This window comes from Lutra lutra, chromosome 15 (assembly GCF_902655055.1).
Source record: "Lutra lutra chromosome 15, mLutLut1.2, whole genome shotgun sequence".
Taxonomy (NCBI): domain Eukaryota; kingdom Metazoa; phylum Chordata; class Mammalia; order Carnivora; family Mustelidae; genus Lutra; species Lutra lutra.
In genome coordinates, this window is record NC_062292.1 from 51,269,034 (window position 1) to 51,288,681 (window position 19,648).

The window sequence follows — 19,648 nt, forward strand, 5'->3', positions numbered from 1 at the left end:
CCTTGTAAAGTTTGAGATTGCAACTAGCTTATATGAAATGCAATTACTCTTAATGAATTATAAAGATATTATAATCCATATGGTTATAATACTAACAATAATGACAGCATACACTAATATTCAAGAAAGAAAAATGTACGCATGTTGAGTGTGGGAAAATTCACAAATCTAAATATAATAAAAATGGAGAAACATAATGTGCACCAAAGAATTACGTCCAAGCAGCAACACATGATATCCCATTGTTCTACGTGACTTAGAAATTACAGGTCTATATTACTATATGCAGAACCATTGAGGAATATGTGTTACAGAATTTAAACATTTCAGTTTTTAGAATAATACCATGATCTAGTTTTTAAAGATTTTACTTATTTATTTGAAAGAAAGAAAGAGCACAAGCTGTTGGGGGGAGCAAAGAGAGAGAAAAGAAGACTCCCCGCTGAGCAGGGAGCCTGACCCCGGGCTCAATCTCGAGATCATGACCTGAACAAAAAGACAGACGCTTAATCAACTGAGCCACCCAGGCACCCCAGAATAATAATATGACTTTTAAGAAACTGCTTATTATGTAACATTCCAACTTGCCTAGGACTGTGTGATAGGCTCATGTTACTTCAGGAAAGATTTGTTTCTCAAAGAACTTAGGTAAGATCAGGAGTGGTTGTCAAATGAATTAAAAATTCTTGTTTGAAGTTTAGAGCTTCTTGGGTTTTAGTATGGTAAAATATGGGCCTGTGGGATTTATTGCCAAAATTTATTACTTCCTGTGTTTCTGTCATTTGGTAATTTTATTTTTTTATTAGAATTATGCATTAGTGGTATGGATTTTTTTTTTAAATAGCTTGACATTGAGTCCCAAAATAATTGCAATGACACATATATTATGTTGTGTGTAGGTTTGTTGTCACTGCAACAAACCTTGTCTGTCCTGACTACCACAGAAGTCACATGTCGGGGAAGGTATACTTCCGTGACAATTCACAAACGAATGAAGAAGATATTGGCCTAGTGGTCGATGGATTGATCATAAGGAAAGATGTCAACCTGTGTAATCTTTTGGTAATGCTGTCATCTGCAGCTGTTTACAGGGGAGGCCTCCTGTCTCACACAATTATAGCTCTAGGCAAAGGAGTTAAAAAAATGTTATGGGTTGATTGCAAATGGCTGTATCTGGCCATGTGTTAAAGAAACAGATGAACTCTCTTCTGAACTTTCTTTCAGAAAAGGATAAGCTCCTTTTTGGGACATGAAATGGACAAAGTCCAGAAATTTCAGGTTTTCAGACTTAAAAGAGCTAACTGCTTCTAGTGTCCAAGAATTACAAAGTGAAGAAAGAGAAAGCCTAAGGGACACATGTTCAGTAAAAGATAAGGATAAGGATGTGGTCTTCTGTTAAAACCTTGATAGCTTCAAGGTAGTCAGACAGGTAGAAAGGCAAACATGTAAAGAGATGTAGCAGATCTAAGAACTATCCCTGGACAAGAACTGTGAGTTCAGTTACTGGTAAGAGAATCATAAAAGGAAGAACCTTCCAGAATGTAAAACCAGGGCCTAATTAGTGAATACTCCCCACCTCCAGGGTAAGGAGTCCATAGAGTGTGTTGGAAGTTTTCAGGTGCTGTGAATAGTGATTTCTACGTGTCTTCTACTCACACTCTTTACAAATGGTAGTGTTTATTGTGGTTATTTCGTCTCTCTTACACTAGTTATCAGAGTTATGAGAAGCAAATAGATAACTCATAAATGGTAAATAACTAGTTTGACTTGTAGACTGATGGGATCCATATCTGAAATTGATTCACAAGTTAGTTCACATCTCTCAAATAACGTGGCCTTTGCACTTGATACAGTGATGGGATATTTGGGTTATCTCCCCTGAGGAGAATAGAGTACATTCTATATGTAGGAGGAAGAGAGGAAATGGATATTTGATGATCAGCCAGGTAGACTATTGAGATGGTAATGCTTACCCAGTACTCTATTTGCTCCCTTATTTTTCCTGGTCTTCTTGCAGTTACATGTTGCAAGTGACAAGTGTTACAAATAAAGCATCAGTACAAGTAAAGTGCAGAATTTATAGACTAACGCAGTAAAAACAAACAAAACACATGCTGCTTTCTCTTCCCCTACTGTGAAGACCAAGAAGGCATTATGTTCCAAGGTTTGCACTTGGAAGAAAGTAGAGCCTCCATGAGCCTGGGATCCAGTAGAACCCATTGCTGATTCACTGGGCCTGTAATATGAGCAAAAAAGAAGGGTTGTTTTTGCTTTATATGTAGGTTTTGGGGGATAAACTGTTATAGAAGCAAAATATAGCCTCTCCCATCAATTACAAGATATATAATAGAAGATAGATAATAGATAGATGATGGATAGATGATACTGATAATAACTAAATACATGGATTTTTGTTAATGTTTTTAATGTCCTATAACAAGTAAAAATTATGCTTTTTGTTCTTTTAATATGCAATAGAAAAAAAGAAAACTATAATTCATTTGTAAAACATGAGAACTGTTCCTAACCCTTTCTTGAATAATTATACTGACTGCATTTATTTGTACAGAGAAGAAACTTTTCTGGTCAGGGTCTAATGTTTCCATGGGTTCCAATACAAATAAACATTCCTTGAAATTAAGTAAGGTTTTGTGAACAACTAAAATCCATTGGAACATAAAAATAAGTGTATTTTCATTTTAGTTCTTTGTGTTTTGTCCCATTATATGAAAGATGGCAAGATATTTTTTAAGTAATATATCTTTGGTAAATTACTATCATAATGCTTACACAATAGTGAGGCATCACGTTATTGAACATTTATTTGGGAGCTTGAAATATTGGTTCTATTGTAGATCAATCCCTCTGATAACAATTTTACTAGCTTTGCAATTTGCTATTTCAATTTAATATTGCCACTGGTGTTAGACCTGCTATTACTTTTATTGCTTAGATTACTACTGAAAATATTGTTGTGAGAAAGAAGTAATATTGTCATGATTTTATTATTAGACCACTTTTCTTATACACAGTGCTAGGATTCTACAAAAGCATCAAGCTCTAACACCATATGGTATCATTTATATCTTTTATGACTGGCTTTCAGAGTTCTCCACTAAGAATAGTAATGGTGATTTTCAGAGCTATGATCATAGAAGCTCACCATTACATCAGATCAAATAAATATGATGTTCCAGTTTTGAAACTTGGCAGTGCATTGTTGGGGAAAATCATCAAATAATGGTTGTCTCAGTTTTGTTTTTCTGCCCCAGGTAATTCCAAAATAATCTATGATTTTAAAAAAATAAGATTTTCAAAAAGCATGCAGCAACAGTTAAACTAACATATGATTTTTATTTTTTAATATTATGCTTAAATTATTTGAAAGCTGAAACATTATGTGTTATATTCTTGGGGAATGAATATCACAAATTCCCTTTCCCACAAATTAGTAGCATAACTAACTATCTTCTGTTGATAAGTACAGAAAATATGATGTTGCTTCATACTATGAAATTGGTCCCATTGGTTGTTATCATTAATACATAATGTTATTACATATAAAACATATTATTAAGGTACTACATGTAAAACATATGTAGCTATTTTATATGTTAGCTACATATTATATGCATTCATTACCTAATATATAAACTTAGACTATGATAGCTTATACTCATATTATTCTTCTGTTCAATATTTCTCAAAGTGTAGTTGAAGGAAAACTGGCGGTCCCTGTGATACCTTTAGGAGGTCCACAGATTAAGCCTCTTGCTATAATGTTCCTGAAACCTGACTGCTTCTTTTTTCACTTTCATTCTCTTATGAACATATAGTGGAGATGTCTAGAAGCTTCCTGGTGTGTGATAGTGCAAAAAATTGAATGCAGGAACAGATATGAGAATCAGATGTTTTCTCTCAAACAAGATGTTAAAGACATTTGCAAAACTGTGAAATAATGCCAATCTTTAAAAAATATATATATTTGTCTCGAAAATATAGTTATTTTTCAGAATATGTTGCTTATATGTAAAATGTTGATTACTGTTATTGTACATGAATTACTAAATAGATATATAACTTGGTAAATACCTATAAACTATCCCACATGATCAAAAGTCCATAGGGTCATCCATGATTTCTAAGAATGTAAGAAGCTCACGAAAGAAGAAGGTGTGTCTCTTTCTGGTCCATCCTCAGTTACAATGCATTACAGAAGAGGGATGGTGGTGCCTGTGTCGCTTCACGGAATTGAGGAGACATAGAACAAAGTCTCTCCTTGCCATTGGGTTTTCTCTCATAGTTACAATACAGTTGCTTCACCTTCAGGCCTGCATTTCACTCAGGAGGATGCAGGAAGGGCCTGGAAGGAAGAAGAACAATACCAAAATCTGAAAAGCAAAACTTTATCTGTACCCCTGACACCCCCCTCCCCAATCCCTGCAGATTGCTGCTTTTGTTTCACTGGCCTGGATGTTGTTATAGATGCACCAGAGAGGACAAATCGTTTTATATTTGGTCCCACTGCTGTCAGCAATAATACCGGTGCTCTCCGAGAGACAATGGCTATGGCAGGAAACCAGCCACGGCTGCTTCACTGGCTTTCTTCATCTGAACTTAATAAAATAAAGCCCCTAAAAGCATAGGGGAACAAAGGGCTCGGAATGGGAGATAATGCTTACACGAGGAAGAAAGGGATAGACAAGAGAATGAGAGAGACGGCTAAATCCACTTAATCTGGAAGCCCTGGAACTGATAGAAAAGCCGGAGTCTGCGGATAGGTCTCAGAGGCCGCATGCATCTAGCGATGGAAGATGGGGCCTGTGGAGAGGTGTTTGGATCTTGCTGCTTCTGGGCAAGCCGCAATTTCTGTGACAAAGGCTCAATCTGTAGAAGCCACCATGTCACTGAATTTGGGGAAGGACTGTCTCTGTCATGTGTTTATTGGAATAAACTTCTGAGAATAGTGGTTTCCACTTCATATCCAACTTCCACATCCTACAAGTTTCTCTGACTGATAAATTCTATCCTGGAACTGTTCAAGGAAGGGGATGTCGGGAAAGACTGGTGATGACGGTGCCAAATTCATAGCAAATAACTGCGTACAACTGCCAATAGTCTGTGACATGTAAATGGCAGGTCTGAGATGTTTTGATTGGGAATAAATAGAATAAGCATGAATAATTGGTAGAATCAGATATTGTTTTTATTTAAAAAATGTCAAGTTCCCAACAAACATAGGTAATATTATGAATAATGTATTGGGGGCACACAATACAAAACACATTTGGTTAATTGAATCCAGGTAAATATCCTTCAAAAATTAAGAACTATGAGGAGATATTTTCAATTCATGCATAATGAAAGTAGAGAATATAACACCTCTTAATTCTACATAAAAGCTAATATATAAATATTTGATGAAGGAGTTAGTATAAGTATACAACCTAAATTACTATCTTATATATAAGATCTTATATATATTCTTATATATAAGAATACCTATATAAATTTTATGCATGCAGATACATACAAACATATGTTCAGGCATTTATTTGTCATCACAGGCACAGACTCTGTCTTACTGAAGGTTTTATCATATATTTTTTATGCTAACAGATACTTCAATTACATGTAAGACTTTTATAAGAAAGGAAAAAAATTAAAGCAGATTTCAAATTATCATACAGTCACATAACGGCCTGGCTTCTCCAAACTTCCTAGAGGTGTGTAGAAACTTCTACTTAGCTGCTGGAGATAGCCTCCTCTTCTTGATAGTTTCCCTGTTGTTTCTGTGCAGGAACTTTGTTGCTTTTTTTCCCCAGAGGTTTGGCTATTTGAAGGGTGCGTTTACCCTTTGTTAAAGTTAGATTTTCCAAAGCTCTAAAACAATGCCTTAAGCTTCTATCAAATATCCAGGGACTCAGATAATTTCTCCATAGTGCATTGAGAGTCCTACCTATACTTGGAATTTTACTGGGAATAAACTCTAACAGAATAGCATAATATTCTTTATGCTTACTGGTAATTGCCAAACCGAACCTTATTTAAAAAATGGTGTTCTTGTTTAATAATTTTATAATTGTCTTATCTGAAAATACTTCATAACAGTTAAACAATATGTGCATTAGTATTATTTTAGTGATTATATTTTCATGTATTTTTAATAATAACAATAATAACAACACAGTATATAAAGTACAAGTTATGGGTGAAAGTTCTTAGTTTAAGTACTAATTCAGCTTTTCTGTAGACCTGTGCTTGTAGGGAAAACACTAAATTTCTTTGGCCTCCACTTTCATTGTTGAAAAGGAATAAAGGGCGCCTGGATGGCTCAGTTGGTTAAGCGACTGCCTTCGGCTCAGGTCATGAGTCCCACACCGAGCTCCCAGCTCCATGAGGAGTCTGCTTCTCCCTCTGAACTTCTACCCTCTCATGCTCTCTCTCACTCTCTTTCTCAAATAAATAAAGAAAATCTTAAAAAAAAAAAAAAAAGAAAAGAAAAGAATTAAAACTGCTGCAAAAAATGGACAGGGGAGGGTGGTGCTAGATGGGCTTTTCCTACTTTAAGAGAAAGTGTGTATCTTTTGTGAATTGCTGGCTATTGAAAGGGTATGATGTAAAGGCTCTTACTTCTCACCAACATTACCCTTTCTCTGTCTGATAGTAGGCACATGGTTTCTAATGAGCTCGATCTCATAGGCAGACGTTGCTTATGAGTTCCACAGTTTCTCTTTAGGTATTACTTACAAGGCTTCATACCTGGAGGTGTGTATTCAACATCTCCAAGTCATGGTTTTAATATTTATACCATGGAACATAGCATTAACTATTGTGTAGAATTAAGAGAATTTGGTGCCTACAGGAGCGCTTGATACTTAGAAGATACCGAATGTACGTTTTCCTTACACAATCGTGAATATGTAGTTTTAGTTTTGCTTTTAAACAATGATTAATTTTTTACAAGGCATTTGCAATATTTAACAATATTCTGAAACTTACCTGTACTATAATTTCACCACCTGCAATTCATTTGCCAATTTTTCACCCATAAATTAAGAAATTTATCTGTTTTTATTTTGCAATTTGCTTTCAACCTGAATTCCCTTTTTCCATAGTAATATTCAGGCTTAGAATTATAACACACATATTGTTTCAACTCTCTTTTCCCACATAGGTAACTCTTAACTTCGTATTTTATATAAACTCAAACTCTGCCTTTCCAAATGAATTATTCTGTATATGTTTATATTAAGCTTCAACTATTTCTCTTTGGATCTTGTCAATTGGTTTAGCCACTTAAGAAATATATACTTAATTCATACTATATGTAATGTATTGTCTTAGGCTTTTGGGAGGGGAAAATATAAAGAAAAGTAAAATGTTGTCCCAACTCTCAGAGAAATAGAAAATGAGCTCACCTTTTATATTTTTTGAGTCTACTATTGTCTTCATTTTTTTCTCATAGTTGTCTCTGTGCAATAATTCCATAATTCAAATTAGTTTCATATTACATCTCAGTTAAGCTGGCCTGTCCTATTGTGCTGTTATAAGGTTAGATATAATAACTTTTGTGTAGTCTACCAAACAAAATATTTTTATGTAGAGAATAATATTTCCCCCTGTTAACTCTCTCTTGTGTTTTTTTTAAGGTAGGAGTCATGCTTTTTTTCAAAATTGGTTTGTTTTGAACTCTAATTAAAACCTGTCACTTTGAACAAATGAAGAATATAATAGCACCTATCCCCAAGGACGGTTGTAAGGATTAAATGAGACAATCCATGTAAAGTGTCCAGCATAGCACACATAGAAACACTGAATAAATTGTAAGAATAATAGCTACCATTTATCACTAATTATATGAGGTATTTTATTGAGCTTTCATGGTAATTAATTTAATTTACATGGGAAACCCATGAAGAAAATACTATTGCTATAGCTACAATAATTATTATTGTAGTTTTAACAGTTAACTAGCACAGTGATAGGCACATGATACAAACTCGATAAATATTTGTTATACTTTTGTTAAGCTCTAGATTATCATTACCTTTATGGCCTCAATTAACAGCATCAGTCAACATTCTTTCAAGAACAGATTCTGACCACAGTAAAAAAGGAATTTATTTGAAGACATGGATTGGATAGTTCACAGAATCAGCAGGAGGACTGGAAGTTCTGACTCAAAGGCTATGCCAGGAATATTCCTTAAATCACACAGCAAGAGCAATTCCTTGAGGACATCAAGGAGCAAAGGAATCTACAACTGGGCCCTCTGATACCCCAATACAGATTTTTGAATTCGTCATTATCAGTAATATTGCTAGATAATTCATTTGATGCAACTTCCAACATTTGTACATCTTTGTTATGAAGGTTGTTGAAGGAGCCATTACCTGTTCTTCATTTTAGAGGGAATGTCCAAATGTGTCAGGACCACTGACTTAGAAATTTTGTGCAGGCATTGAGTGCCTCAGTTGTCATTAGATATATTTGCAGTCCTTGTACACAGCTAAGGTATAGACCAGCAGCCAGCATAACTGCTACTTGTGTTTTTCATATCTTTTCAGTATGATGTCGTTATCAAAATACTTCCTGTGGCATGACGAGATGATCTATGTTCCCATGAAATAAATTGTACCACAGAGGCTATGAAATGATTGAACCCCAGGATACAATGAAAATGTTTAACTCTTGTATCTGACACATGAAAGAAAACTGCTTCTGGTATATTCTCTGTTTACAATGATAGAGAAAACAGTTTGTACCAGAGAAGAAGTTCTATCCCTAGTGCCAGGAGTCATGCCACCAGTAAGCTACCACATCTGGAATAGCAGTCTTAATTAGAGTTCCTCTATGATTAAGCTGTAGCCAACATGGTGAGTTAATTGGAGATGGAGTATGAATAGTATCCTCACAATTTTCAGTACTGAATGGATCTCTAATTCCTGCAATTATGTCAAGTATACAAAACAAGCAATATCACTTCAAATTTAGCCTTTTGGTAGGAAAGGGAAGCTTCATTTTATCCTTCTTATCTTAATAGACCTTACTTCATAATACGTTAGGGAGCCAATGTTCTCCTATTCTAATTCTTTAGTTAGAGACTGGGAAAATGAAGATGGCATGAGTTAAGGTCCCACTGGGCCTAATTTGAGGGGGACTCAGGGAAAACCCAATTTACTGTCTTACTTCTATAAGGCAGCACACTGATTCCTGGAATATTCTGGCATTCAGGAGCCCTAAGAATTAATTCACAATGAAAAGGAAAGATTTGCCCCACTTAAACTGTGTTACAGGAGTTCTGAGTCTTTGAAATAATTCAGGACTGGGAATTCAATAGAGCCTCATTCTCTCTCCTGATGACTCAGGTCAGGTCTTAGTCACCAGATTTAATTTTGTTTTCCAGTTATACAAATCAAATAGGACCTCAGGGCAATGGTCCTATATTTAAATCCCTGGGTACCATGAGTTGATGAATAATCTATAAAATTCCTACTGGCTAGATCTTTCCAAGTAGCACACTGGACCTGTTGTATATGACAATACCTATGTTAATTGTACCTCTGATGATTAACAGCTGCTACCAGGACTCAGTTACAGAGTATTAATTGTATCCTGATTGAAATGAGAATTTTCTGATTTCACCCAGATTTTCACACTAACTGGCATCCCAGCTGACAGAAAACAGCTACCCGTATTCATCAGAGATATCAGCATTCTTTTCACCAACATGTGTAATGTTTTCTCCAATAAAAATTAGCAAATTCTTGATAGGCTTTTGGAAAATTAATCTTAGAATAGTTTCAAAAACTCCCCTGGGTCATGATGGGTGATGGAAGTGGGGCGTGATGAATTTTGGCTTCCCAGTGAAAGTCACTGCGTTGATTAAGATTATTACAAAGGCTGAAAGCAAGACAGCATAAGTCTGTGAGACAAAGAAGAAGGTGCTCTTTTCTTGGGGGCAAGGAAACAAGCATTCATAATTAGTGCTTTAAATTATTCCGAGATAATTTCAGTCCTCTCGTAGATCTACCTTGCAGTTCCCATGTTCCCATGCCTTCCCAATCAGTGTTCTTTCTAACTTTAATTTAACAGATCTGTCAGGAATTTAGATTCAATCTTGGGATCAAAGTTTGTTTTGAAGCCCTACAGCTGCAAGAGATAAAAGAGTCCTTTAGCACAGTCTTTGAAAGTCTCTAGCATTCATTCTATTCTTCGAGTTGAAAGTGCAGGAATTTGAGCTCTCTGAGCAAGCCATCTTTATTTGTAGTAACCAACTCACCCTCAGTCTTTGCATTTTTCATGTTCTGATGCAGTTCTATGCAGGCACATAGTCTCAAATGCTGTTTCTGCACATTCTAGATGAGCACAGGTGGTATTTCTATTGTTAGACTTCCACTCGTAATACCATATGGATTTAAAAAGCCTCTGTCTCAACTAGGGTAGGACACCAAGTATATGTTGTCCCTGTTGCCCGTGAGAGCTATTGCCAAATCACTTCAGTCTGGCAGATTCTTCGCTGCAAGTAAGAAAAACAGGCTCTAGCCAACCTAATCTGATAAGGAATTCATTAAAGGATATTATATAGCATTGGGAATCATCAAGTAACCTAGAGAGGCATACTCATGCTACATGGTCAAGATGAAGCCAGAAGTTTTACACAAGACTTATTTAGTGAGGTCATCACTGCTAACTGCAGTAAATGCTAGACTGCTCCAAACACTACCATTGCTGCTGTAACCGCTACTTCTAAGGCAATTGCTCTGGGCATCTTCTTTGCTATTGCATCAACAGCTTAAGATTCAAAATCTGGGTGGGTACAACAGATTCCTAAAGCTTAAATGATGCACCTGCTCTCTTCTGCATGGGCACTGGGAAAGGCAAGACCTGAGTCTTGCAGGTTCTCTAGTTAAAGCTCTGCTTGGGTAATTCTCAAACATTCGATAAGGGGTTCATAAACAGGGCAACCCAATGAAGGTCAAATCACCTGGCTCACTGTATTAAAGTATTTTAGTATAAAAATGTGCTGTGTTTTTCAGAGAAAAAGAAAGCAGGAAAAACACAACTTCTAGGCAGCTGCTGGGGAATTAGGGTCAGTTTTAGATTTATGCCCTTTTGGACTCATCACTTTGTAGCCTCATAAAATCGGCCGTTCACAAGCTATTGAACAGGCTTGCCATTTACCTTAGGCAGCATTATAGTATTTTGTCAATTTCAGTACAAATTCTATACCCATGACTTACAGAATGGTGTGAATAGACTTGCACTGATATGTGGCCACTCAAAGTCATACCAGTGATTCACTGTAGAGGTTGGGAAGATTCTAAACTGATACAAATCATTCAAATAGTCCTTATGAAATGTTTGGATATTAAAAAAAAAAAAACCTTTGTAAAAGTAAAAATTGAATAATTACAGTCAGAATTATGGAGGGGGTCAACATTTGTATTCATTTTACTCCCTCGGGGGTCAGATTTTCATTTCCACCCTTGGGAACTTTTTGCCATTCAGGATGCTGATGACCTGGATTTTCTCTCTTTCAACTTTTTTTCACATCAACCCTCTTCTACTCACATCCCCACTCGTTTCTCAATTTCGTATGTTACCTACTTAAGGCCACAATTTCTGTGGTGTCAAGGTTTGCCATTAATTGAGGCAAATCTTTGCTAGTGAAAGTCAGAAGATAGAAGAATCCATGGTATCTTCTAGAAAACTGGGTCTCGAGGAACAAAAAGTAACTTCTAACAGGGTGTTCCAGTTGGGCAATAACTTGGAAGACCCGTGATGGGAATAATTTGATGTTTATTTCTCAGCTCTGGAGGTAGTACTTAACATAAGGATAAATCTATTTTAGACTAAACCAACAGATTTATAAATTAAAATCCAGCTATAGAAACGGGATGTATTTTTCCATGTGTTCAGGGTACAGTACTGCATTCAGGGTATGGAAGTCGTGTTTGTTTTATTAGCTCATTGCTTATAGGAAATTTGTGTTATGGCAGTTGTTATTAATATGTATTATTTCAGAAAATCCTGCATTCCCAACCATAGGCAGGAGAGTTGCATTTGAAGGCATTAGATTGGTAATGTCACAAAATCAGAAATGATGATTCTGTTTAAAAACAATGTTTCATAGATTCTTCGAATATATCTGACCCACATTTTTTTGTCTGTTACCTTCTTTCATTTTAAGATGCCTTGTCTCCCTGCATATTTTGCTAGATACTATACAATATTTTATTATGATGATGAGACTGTTTCTATACTTTCACAGTAATTAAAATTGTTATCCATAAAGCATGGTCATTTCTACTGAAAAGATACTTTGATTGTCTCAATATGTTAATTGTTCAGAAAAAAAAATGCATGAAATGTGAACCAACAGGATTTTACTTTTCTATTAGAAAACAAATAAGTTTAATTTTTTTTAAATGTCGGACACATAAGATATGCACATAGTGCATTGATAATTCAGTAGTATTCTTGGCAATCTTTTTATATTGATTCACAATATTTATTTCAATTTTAATCAAATAACACATTCATATGAATTCATAAAAACACCAGTTTCTCCCTCTGTCCTTCCTAACCATAGTCGTGCTTTCTATTAGAAGCAGATTCTGTTCTGGATTATTTTCATGGATTTATAACTCAAAAAATTTTTTAAATAATAATGAAAAATACCTGATTACTTTTCTACAATTTTGAGGAAGTAAATTATATGTTCTCAAAGCTCTAAAAAATTTAGAATGCTTTAGGAGGAACTTGGGTGCCTCAATTGGTTAAGCTTCTTGATCTCAGGATTATGAGTTCAAGTGCTGCTTCAAGCTTCACACTGGGTGTGAGGCCTGCTTAAAAAGAAAAAAAGAAAAAAAAGAATGCACAGCATCTTTGAAAATATATTCTAAATCAGTTCTGAACAGAGATTCTGAATATTTAAAAATACATAATCAGTGATATTGGTCAGTGATTTTCATGCTAATCAATATAGACAGAAACATAAATCAGGGTTTACCTATTTATGACTGGTTATTTTATACTCTGAAATTTTCAGTTTTCTACTCTTACCTATTTAATTCAGTTGTGAAGCATGAGAATAGAGTACAAACATATAAATACATAAGATCAATATTTTAATGCCTTAGGTGTTAATAAAAATTTTTGCTAACATTAGAGGTAAGAAAGTAAAGGTCATCTGTATTCTACAAACATAATAAAGTCAATAAAATTTACATGAAAGATTATTGGAGGGATTAATAATTAATTAATATTTAAAGCACTTAAAAGAGTTCTTGTCAAAGTAAGAACTAATGAGAGAGACAAAGGGAGATAGGGATGGGGGGAGAACAAATTAGTTCCAAAATTAGCTAATTAAATATTGGGTGTTAACTAGAGTTACTATCAAGGGAAAGGAGAAAGAAGGATCAAAACTTGTTCAACTATTTAAAAAAATACTTCATGTTTAATAGAGATGAAGTAGCAGTATAGAAAGTCAAGATGATGGCTCTCTAGTCTTCTATAACTTATTGGAAAAGAGTCACCTAGCCTAATTCTCTTTGCCTCTGCAGAATTCATTCACATTGTGCATTTTTCTCCACATTATTCTTTGCTTCGTGTGAATTCCTTTTGTTAAGACCAATTGACTATAAATTCTTGCAAGCAAGAGTGTTTATTATTATTATTGCTGCTTTATTATTTTGTTTCTCTGTAGTCCTCAAGACCATGCTGAGCAAAAGTACTCAGTTGCTACATACTTAACAGGTATTTCCGGATTAGTGTCTCTCTAATAACCTAGAAATTAAATTTAGTTTTTCTGGGTTATTTTTATATAACATTAATTTGTTTTCATTTACAAATTTACTCACCCCAAAATGTATGGCTAGTCATTGTTTACTTGCCATTTGAAAAGCAATAGTACTTTATCTTCAATATGGCTTTTGGCAACAACTGTAGGATAAAATGTTATTTTGCACCCTGAATCATTGTATTTTCTTTTTGTAGTTATGTAAACCCCTAATATAACAATTCTACTGCATCATTCAAATTTCATGTTCACATTCTATAAATAAGGATTTTACTAATTGCCAAGCATAAAAGAAAAGATAAATATTTCTGGAGATTCTCTTGACTTCTATGTAGAATGAATTTCAGAAATGGAAGATGTTATTTTAATATAAGAAATTATCTCAAATCATTTGCCATTTAAAAAAATAAGATGAAAGGTTTATCCATCGTCGCTCTCGTAGACTGAAACATCTGTATGCTCTGTGCACAACAGGTGTCTAATAAATGTTTTGAATGACTGTCAGTAGTGACTCTTAATGACTTCATAATGAAGTAATTATTCAAATGCCATGTTAAAACTGTGTTTTTTAGAAATTACATAGTGATGATTTTCAGCTGACATATACTATTACATACACTTTGGTAATATAAAATGCATTCCATATTAAAATATTATTTAATTTAAATAAAATTTACTAATTTAGAAACTTTCAGAATAGTATTATAAAAAACAATGAAAATAATTAAAATATGCTTAGCCATGAGACAATAAAGTCTTATCAAAATTGTTCAAGTAAAAGATGACAATGAAATTAATGATTAGTTTTCAAAGTGGTGACATCTGCTCTGTGAATAATCCAAGAAATGCTTTCCAATTTCCATGCATCAATTCTTTTATTCAAAAGAGGGAATTTCTCAAAAGAGACATATGGGACCAAACGAAATGTAGGGTACTGTGAAATTGGAATTTTAAAATGCATCTCTTATTTATACCCTGCTTACTTAAAAAAAAAAAAAGATTTACAGCATATCAAATGGATACACCCTCAGAAATCTTCCTTCATAAATCTTTTTTTTTTCCTTTTATTTTATTTTTTCCTTCTTCTTCTGGTAAGAGTTGATACCATAAATGTCCAAAAGATGCCAGAGCTCTGTATTCATTTGCTCTAGATGAAATAATAACTCCAATATACATGAATATAATTTTTTATTAATTGCCAAAAAGTTATATTTGTAGCATTGATGAAAAGTCTGGATCTGAATATTGAAATAACACTAATGCATAAAATAAATACAAATTAATTGCTCTAAATATGTATATGTATTAATGTAATTTGCCCAAGTGAATGGCATAAAGAAATGATAATTTGGAGGTTTTAAAATATTGTGTGGGGGCGCCTGGGTGGCTCAGTGGGTTAGGCCGCTGCCTTCGGCTCAGGTCGTGATCTCACGGTCCTGGGATCGAGTCCCGCATCCGGCTCTCTGCTCAGCGGGAAGCCTGCTTCCCTCTCTCTCTCTCTCTCTCTGCCTGCCTCTCTGTCTACTTGTGATCTCTCTCTCTGTCAAAAAAAAAAAAAAAAAAAAAAAAAAAATTGTGTTAGACACACAACCTACATCAAGAAATGGCTATTGACACACCTTGTCCAATTCCAGTTAAATGAAAGTAGCTGCAACAGACCATTTAAAACAACTGTTTTTGAGTTGGATATTTAAAACTAACGTAATGGTAATTTAAAAAGCTGTTTATAACATCATACAATTTTAAAGTGAAATGAGATTATTATCATCCACAAAGTACGCTGAAAAATTCAGTTTCAAAGGAGGAAATGAAGGCAAGGAGAGGCTAAGGTTTAATGCATACTATGTAACTTTTTGATGGGTAGAATAATGACTAAAATATCATTTGTCTCACTTGCCAAATAATACTTCTTTAGCCACTGAAAACACTTTAGAAATCTTGTTGTGGGTTCCTGTTTTTTGTGGGGAGGAAACTCAGTCATCTACTACAGTGAAATGGGTGCAACATGATATTCTTAACAAAAGTGCTGTTTTAAAGAAATAGTAAAAGCAATAGAAAGGGTTGGGGGTTTTTTGTTGTTTGTTTTGTTTTGTTTTTGCTTTTTTTTTTTGAGTCCCTCTTCATATTTGCTTTGGAAGAAAAGGCGAGGTGGGGGAAAGGCTATACTATCTCTTCTTGGTGTATGAAAATGTTTTAATTGAGGTAAAATTATATAACATAAAATTTGTCATTTTATCTGTATAATTCAGTGACATTAGTTACATTAACAATGTTGTAAAATTGTCACCACAATCTTTTATCCAAAAGGTTTTCATCACCACAAACAGAAATTGTGTAGCTAATATGCAATAATGTTGCATTCACTCTTTCCTTACCGCCTGCTAAATTCTAATCTATTTTTTTAAAGATTTTATTTATTATTTATTTATTTATTTATTTATTTGGCAGAGAGAGAGATCACAAGGAGGCAGAGAGGCAGGCAGAGGGAGGGGGAAGCAGGCTCTCCACTGAGCGGAGAGCCCAACGCAGAGCTTGATCCCAGGACACTGAGATCATGACCTGAGTTGAAGGCAGAGGCTTAACCCACTGGGCTTAACCCAGGCACCCCTCTCATCTATTTTTTATCTCATTGAACATGATTATTTTAGATACTCCATATAACTGGAATCATATAATATTTGTCTTTTTTTTTTTTTGGTCTGGCTTATTTCAGTTATATATTTTCAAGGTTTATTCATGCTGTGACATGTATCAGAACTTCATTTTATTTTTATGAGTCAATAATATTCATTTATATGTATATCATAATTAGTATATATATTCATCTATGGATGGATAGTTGGGTTGTTTGCATCTTTTGGCTGTGGTCTCAGCTACCTTTTGTATTTAGATAATTAATAGACAGTGAGATGATTGCTTACTTTAGTGTAGCCTTAACTTTTGTTTCTTTGTTGGTTAATCAGACATTTGAAAAGAAAACAATTTCAGATATGATAATTATCAGCATAAAAACAAAAGCCAGAATTAGAGCTTTAGATTCTTTAAAAATTTTTCTCTTTGGTATACAATTGTTTTTAACTATTTTGTTTGTTTTTTTTTGTTTAACCAGAATGCATGGTTGACTATTGTATTTTTTGTTTTAAAATCTTTCTCTTTTTCTTCGAACATTAATATAATATAATCACTTAGTAATGAACATACATTTTCTATACTGAGTTAATGAAAATATTTCTTTAATATAAAAAACCTAGAAAGGAATATTAATACTAATGCCAAAAATGAAAGCTAGATTAATGACTACTACTTGTGGGAGAAAATTCATTCAAAAACCATTGAAAGGAGAACATGGAAAAATTAAATTCAGCTTAAACTTTCTGGCCACACTATTTGTTTTAGTGTAAATTATTTTAATTATCTTCTACCATGAAAGTTCTATTTTAAGGGGAATAAAAAAGAAAACAATTCTAAAGCATCAAAAAAATCCCAACTTGCTATTAATTTGCTACACACAAAATAATAGTATTTGTTTTTCTATTAACATATTAAATGTGTTTGGGGAAAAGGGAAAATAATTGTTGTATTAAAGTATGGAATTTTAACATTTTTCCAGATGAATTCAAGTTCTTTATGAAAAGGCTACCCATGAATTATTTCCTCAACACATCTACCATAATGCATTTGTGGACAATGGATTCTAATTTTCAGCGCCGCTATGAACAACTGGAGAACAGCATGAAGCAACTATTCCTAAAGGCGCAGAAAATTGTACACAAGCTTTTTAGCCTTAGCAAGAGGTGTCATAAACAACCCCTCATCAGCTTGCCAAGACAAAGGTAAGACATTTGTGGCATATAGACAACAAAGGACATTGTTTTGACAGTGAGCTCTCTTTATTTTCTGAATGCAGAAATGGTAATATACATAGCATGGTGTTTTCTTTTAAGTCTCAGAATAACAAATTGTATTTTCCAAAGCAGTAATCCAATGGAGAACCCATGTACTGACACTTCCTTGTTTTTCATTTTCTTTTATTATCAGAATCAAGAAATCATTCTGTTTCGTGTGGTAGTTAACTAATAATTGTATTACAGTGAACAGAAAAGCACAAACCCTACAGCTATATTGTAAGCATAGGGAGTAAGAAGGATCATGCAGTGAAATTTCTCAATATATAATTTTCAAATAAAAGAATTTAAAGTTCATTTTCTTTGAGCTGCGCTCATAATAATATGAATAAACATGAATAAACCTCATTCTACATGAATCTCTGAAAATTGCTGGAAAAACTTGTAACAATTTATATGAATAATGACAGACTTAAAATATTTGTGTCTGAGCTAATTTTGTGAAGCGCAGTTTTTGGATTTTGCAACAGTTGCTTTGAGAAGTTGTATTTATTTATTTGAAGTCAGATTTTTAAAAAACACAGCAAAATAAAAAGCTAAGGAAAATATAGGAAAATATCACTAAACAAACTTTTATCTGTGTTAGTATCTCTGTTACATAATGCTTGAATTTTGATTTGATGCTTAATTATGAGAAGAAATCTATTATTATAGACTTTTTCACTGAAGAAAAAAAAAACCTGAAAGTCTATACACCTTTTAAAAGTCCAATTTCAAAATAGATCATTGGCATCATTTTTGTAATTCAGTGGTTTTTAGAATATTCAAAATTTATGCAAATATCACCTCTTAAGAACATTTTTGTTGTCCCAAAAAGCAACCTAGTACCAATTAGCAGTCCTTCCCCATACTAGCACACACAGCCAGGCGATACTTGCCTCTAGAAATTTGTCTAATCTACTATTTGTCCCAATAATTTGCCTATTTTTTGACATTTCATATAAATAGAGTTATATAGTACACAGTCTTTTGTGACTGGCTTCTGTTACATAGTGTAGTGCTTTCAGGTTTATCTGTATTGTAGAGAGTATCAGCGGTGTGGGTACATCGCATTTGTATTATCCATTAATTCTTTGATAGACGTTTGGGTTGTTTCCACTTTGAGGCTAGTAAGAATAATGTTGCTATGAGCATTCATGTACATTTTTTTAAAGTGGACATGGTTGTTTATTTTCTTGGGTATATACCTAAGAGTGAAATTGATGTTATAAGATAACTTTATATTTAAGATTTTGAATTGATGCCAAAATGGTTTCAAAGGTGGTTGCACCATTTTATATTTCCACCAGCCATGAGTGACAGTTCCAAACATTCCACATCCTCACTAATACTTTTCTTTTGTGTTTGTTTTTAAACAAAGCAAATACAGCTAGAGCAGGATATGAACATCTGAAGTTCAGGAGAAATTTGAACAACTGGAATAGCAATTATCAGTGCATGCAAAACTGTGATATCGGAATATAATACGGGGTGCCTAGGCAGCACAGATGGTTAAGCCTTCAACTCTTGGTTTCTGCTTAGGTTATGATCTCATGATCATGAGATGGAGCCCTTCCCAGTACATTTATTTTAAAGTGGAATGCTGCCCAGGGCAGAGTCTGCTTCCAAATCTCTTTTCCTTCCTCTTATGCTCTCTCTCCCTCTCTGTCTCTAAAATAAATAAACCTTAAGAAAAAAAAAAAGGAAAATACATAGAATCTAAAGATATGTTTAAGGGGTGAGGGAAGAAATGGAAACTAAAAATGAGCAGATAGTGGGATAAAATATATCATGAGAGCTACATTAATTCTAGTAAAAATAAATAAAACTTAAACATACAAAGAGGTCATGAAAGTACAGGATTTGTAAGAAAAGTATGAAAATATGAAATAATCCAAGTTGGATCTATACAGAATAAATAAGTAGAGTAAAATAAAGATGACCAAAAAAAAAGAAT

At 33.9% G+C, this 19,648-nt stretch overlaps 1 protein-coding gene across 4 annotated transcripts in view; it reads left to right on the top strand.

Annotated features, from left to right (window-relative positions):
• The window catches only part of BRINP3 (BMP/retinoic acid inducible neural specific 3), a 401,827-nt gene that overhangs the window by 313,198 nt on the left and 68,981 nt on the right, over positions 1-19,648 (top strand). For all 4 annotated transcript variants that reach the window (XM_047705594.1, XM_047705595.1, XM_047705592.1 and 1 more), the window contains one exon: positions 17,418-17,640. In XM_047705594.1, coding sequence (XP_047561550.1) covers positions 17,418-17,640 — 223 coding nt within the window. The remainder of the gene's footprint in view (positions 1-17,417; positions 17,641-19,648) is intronic.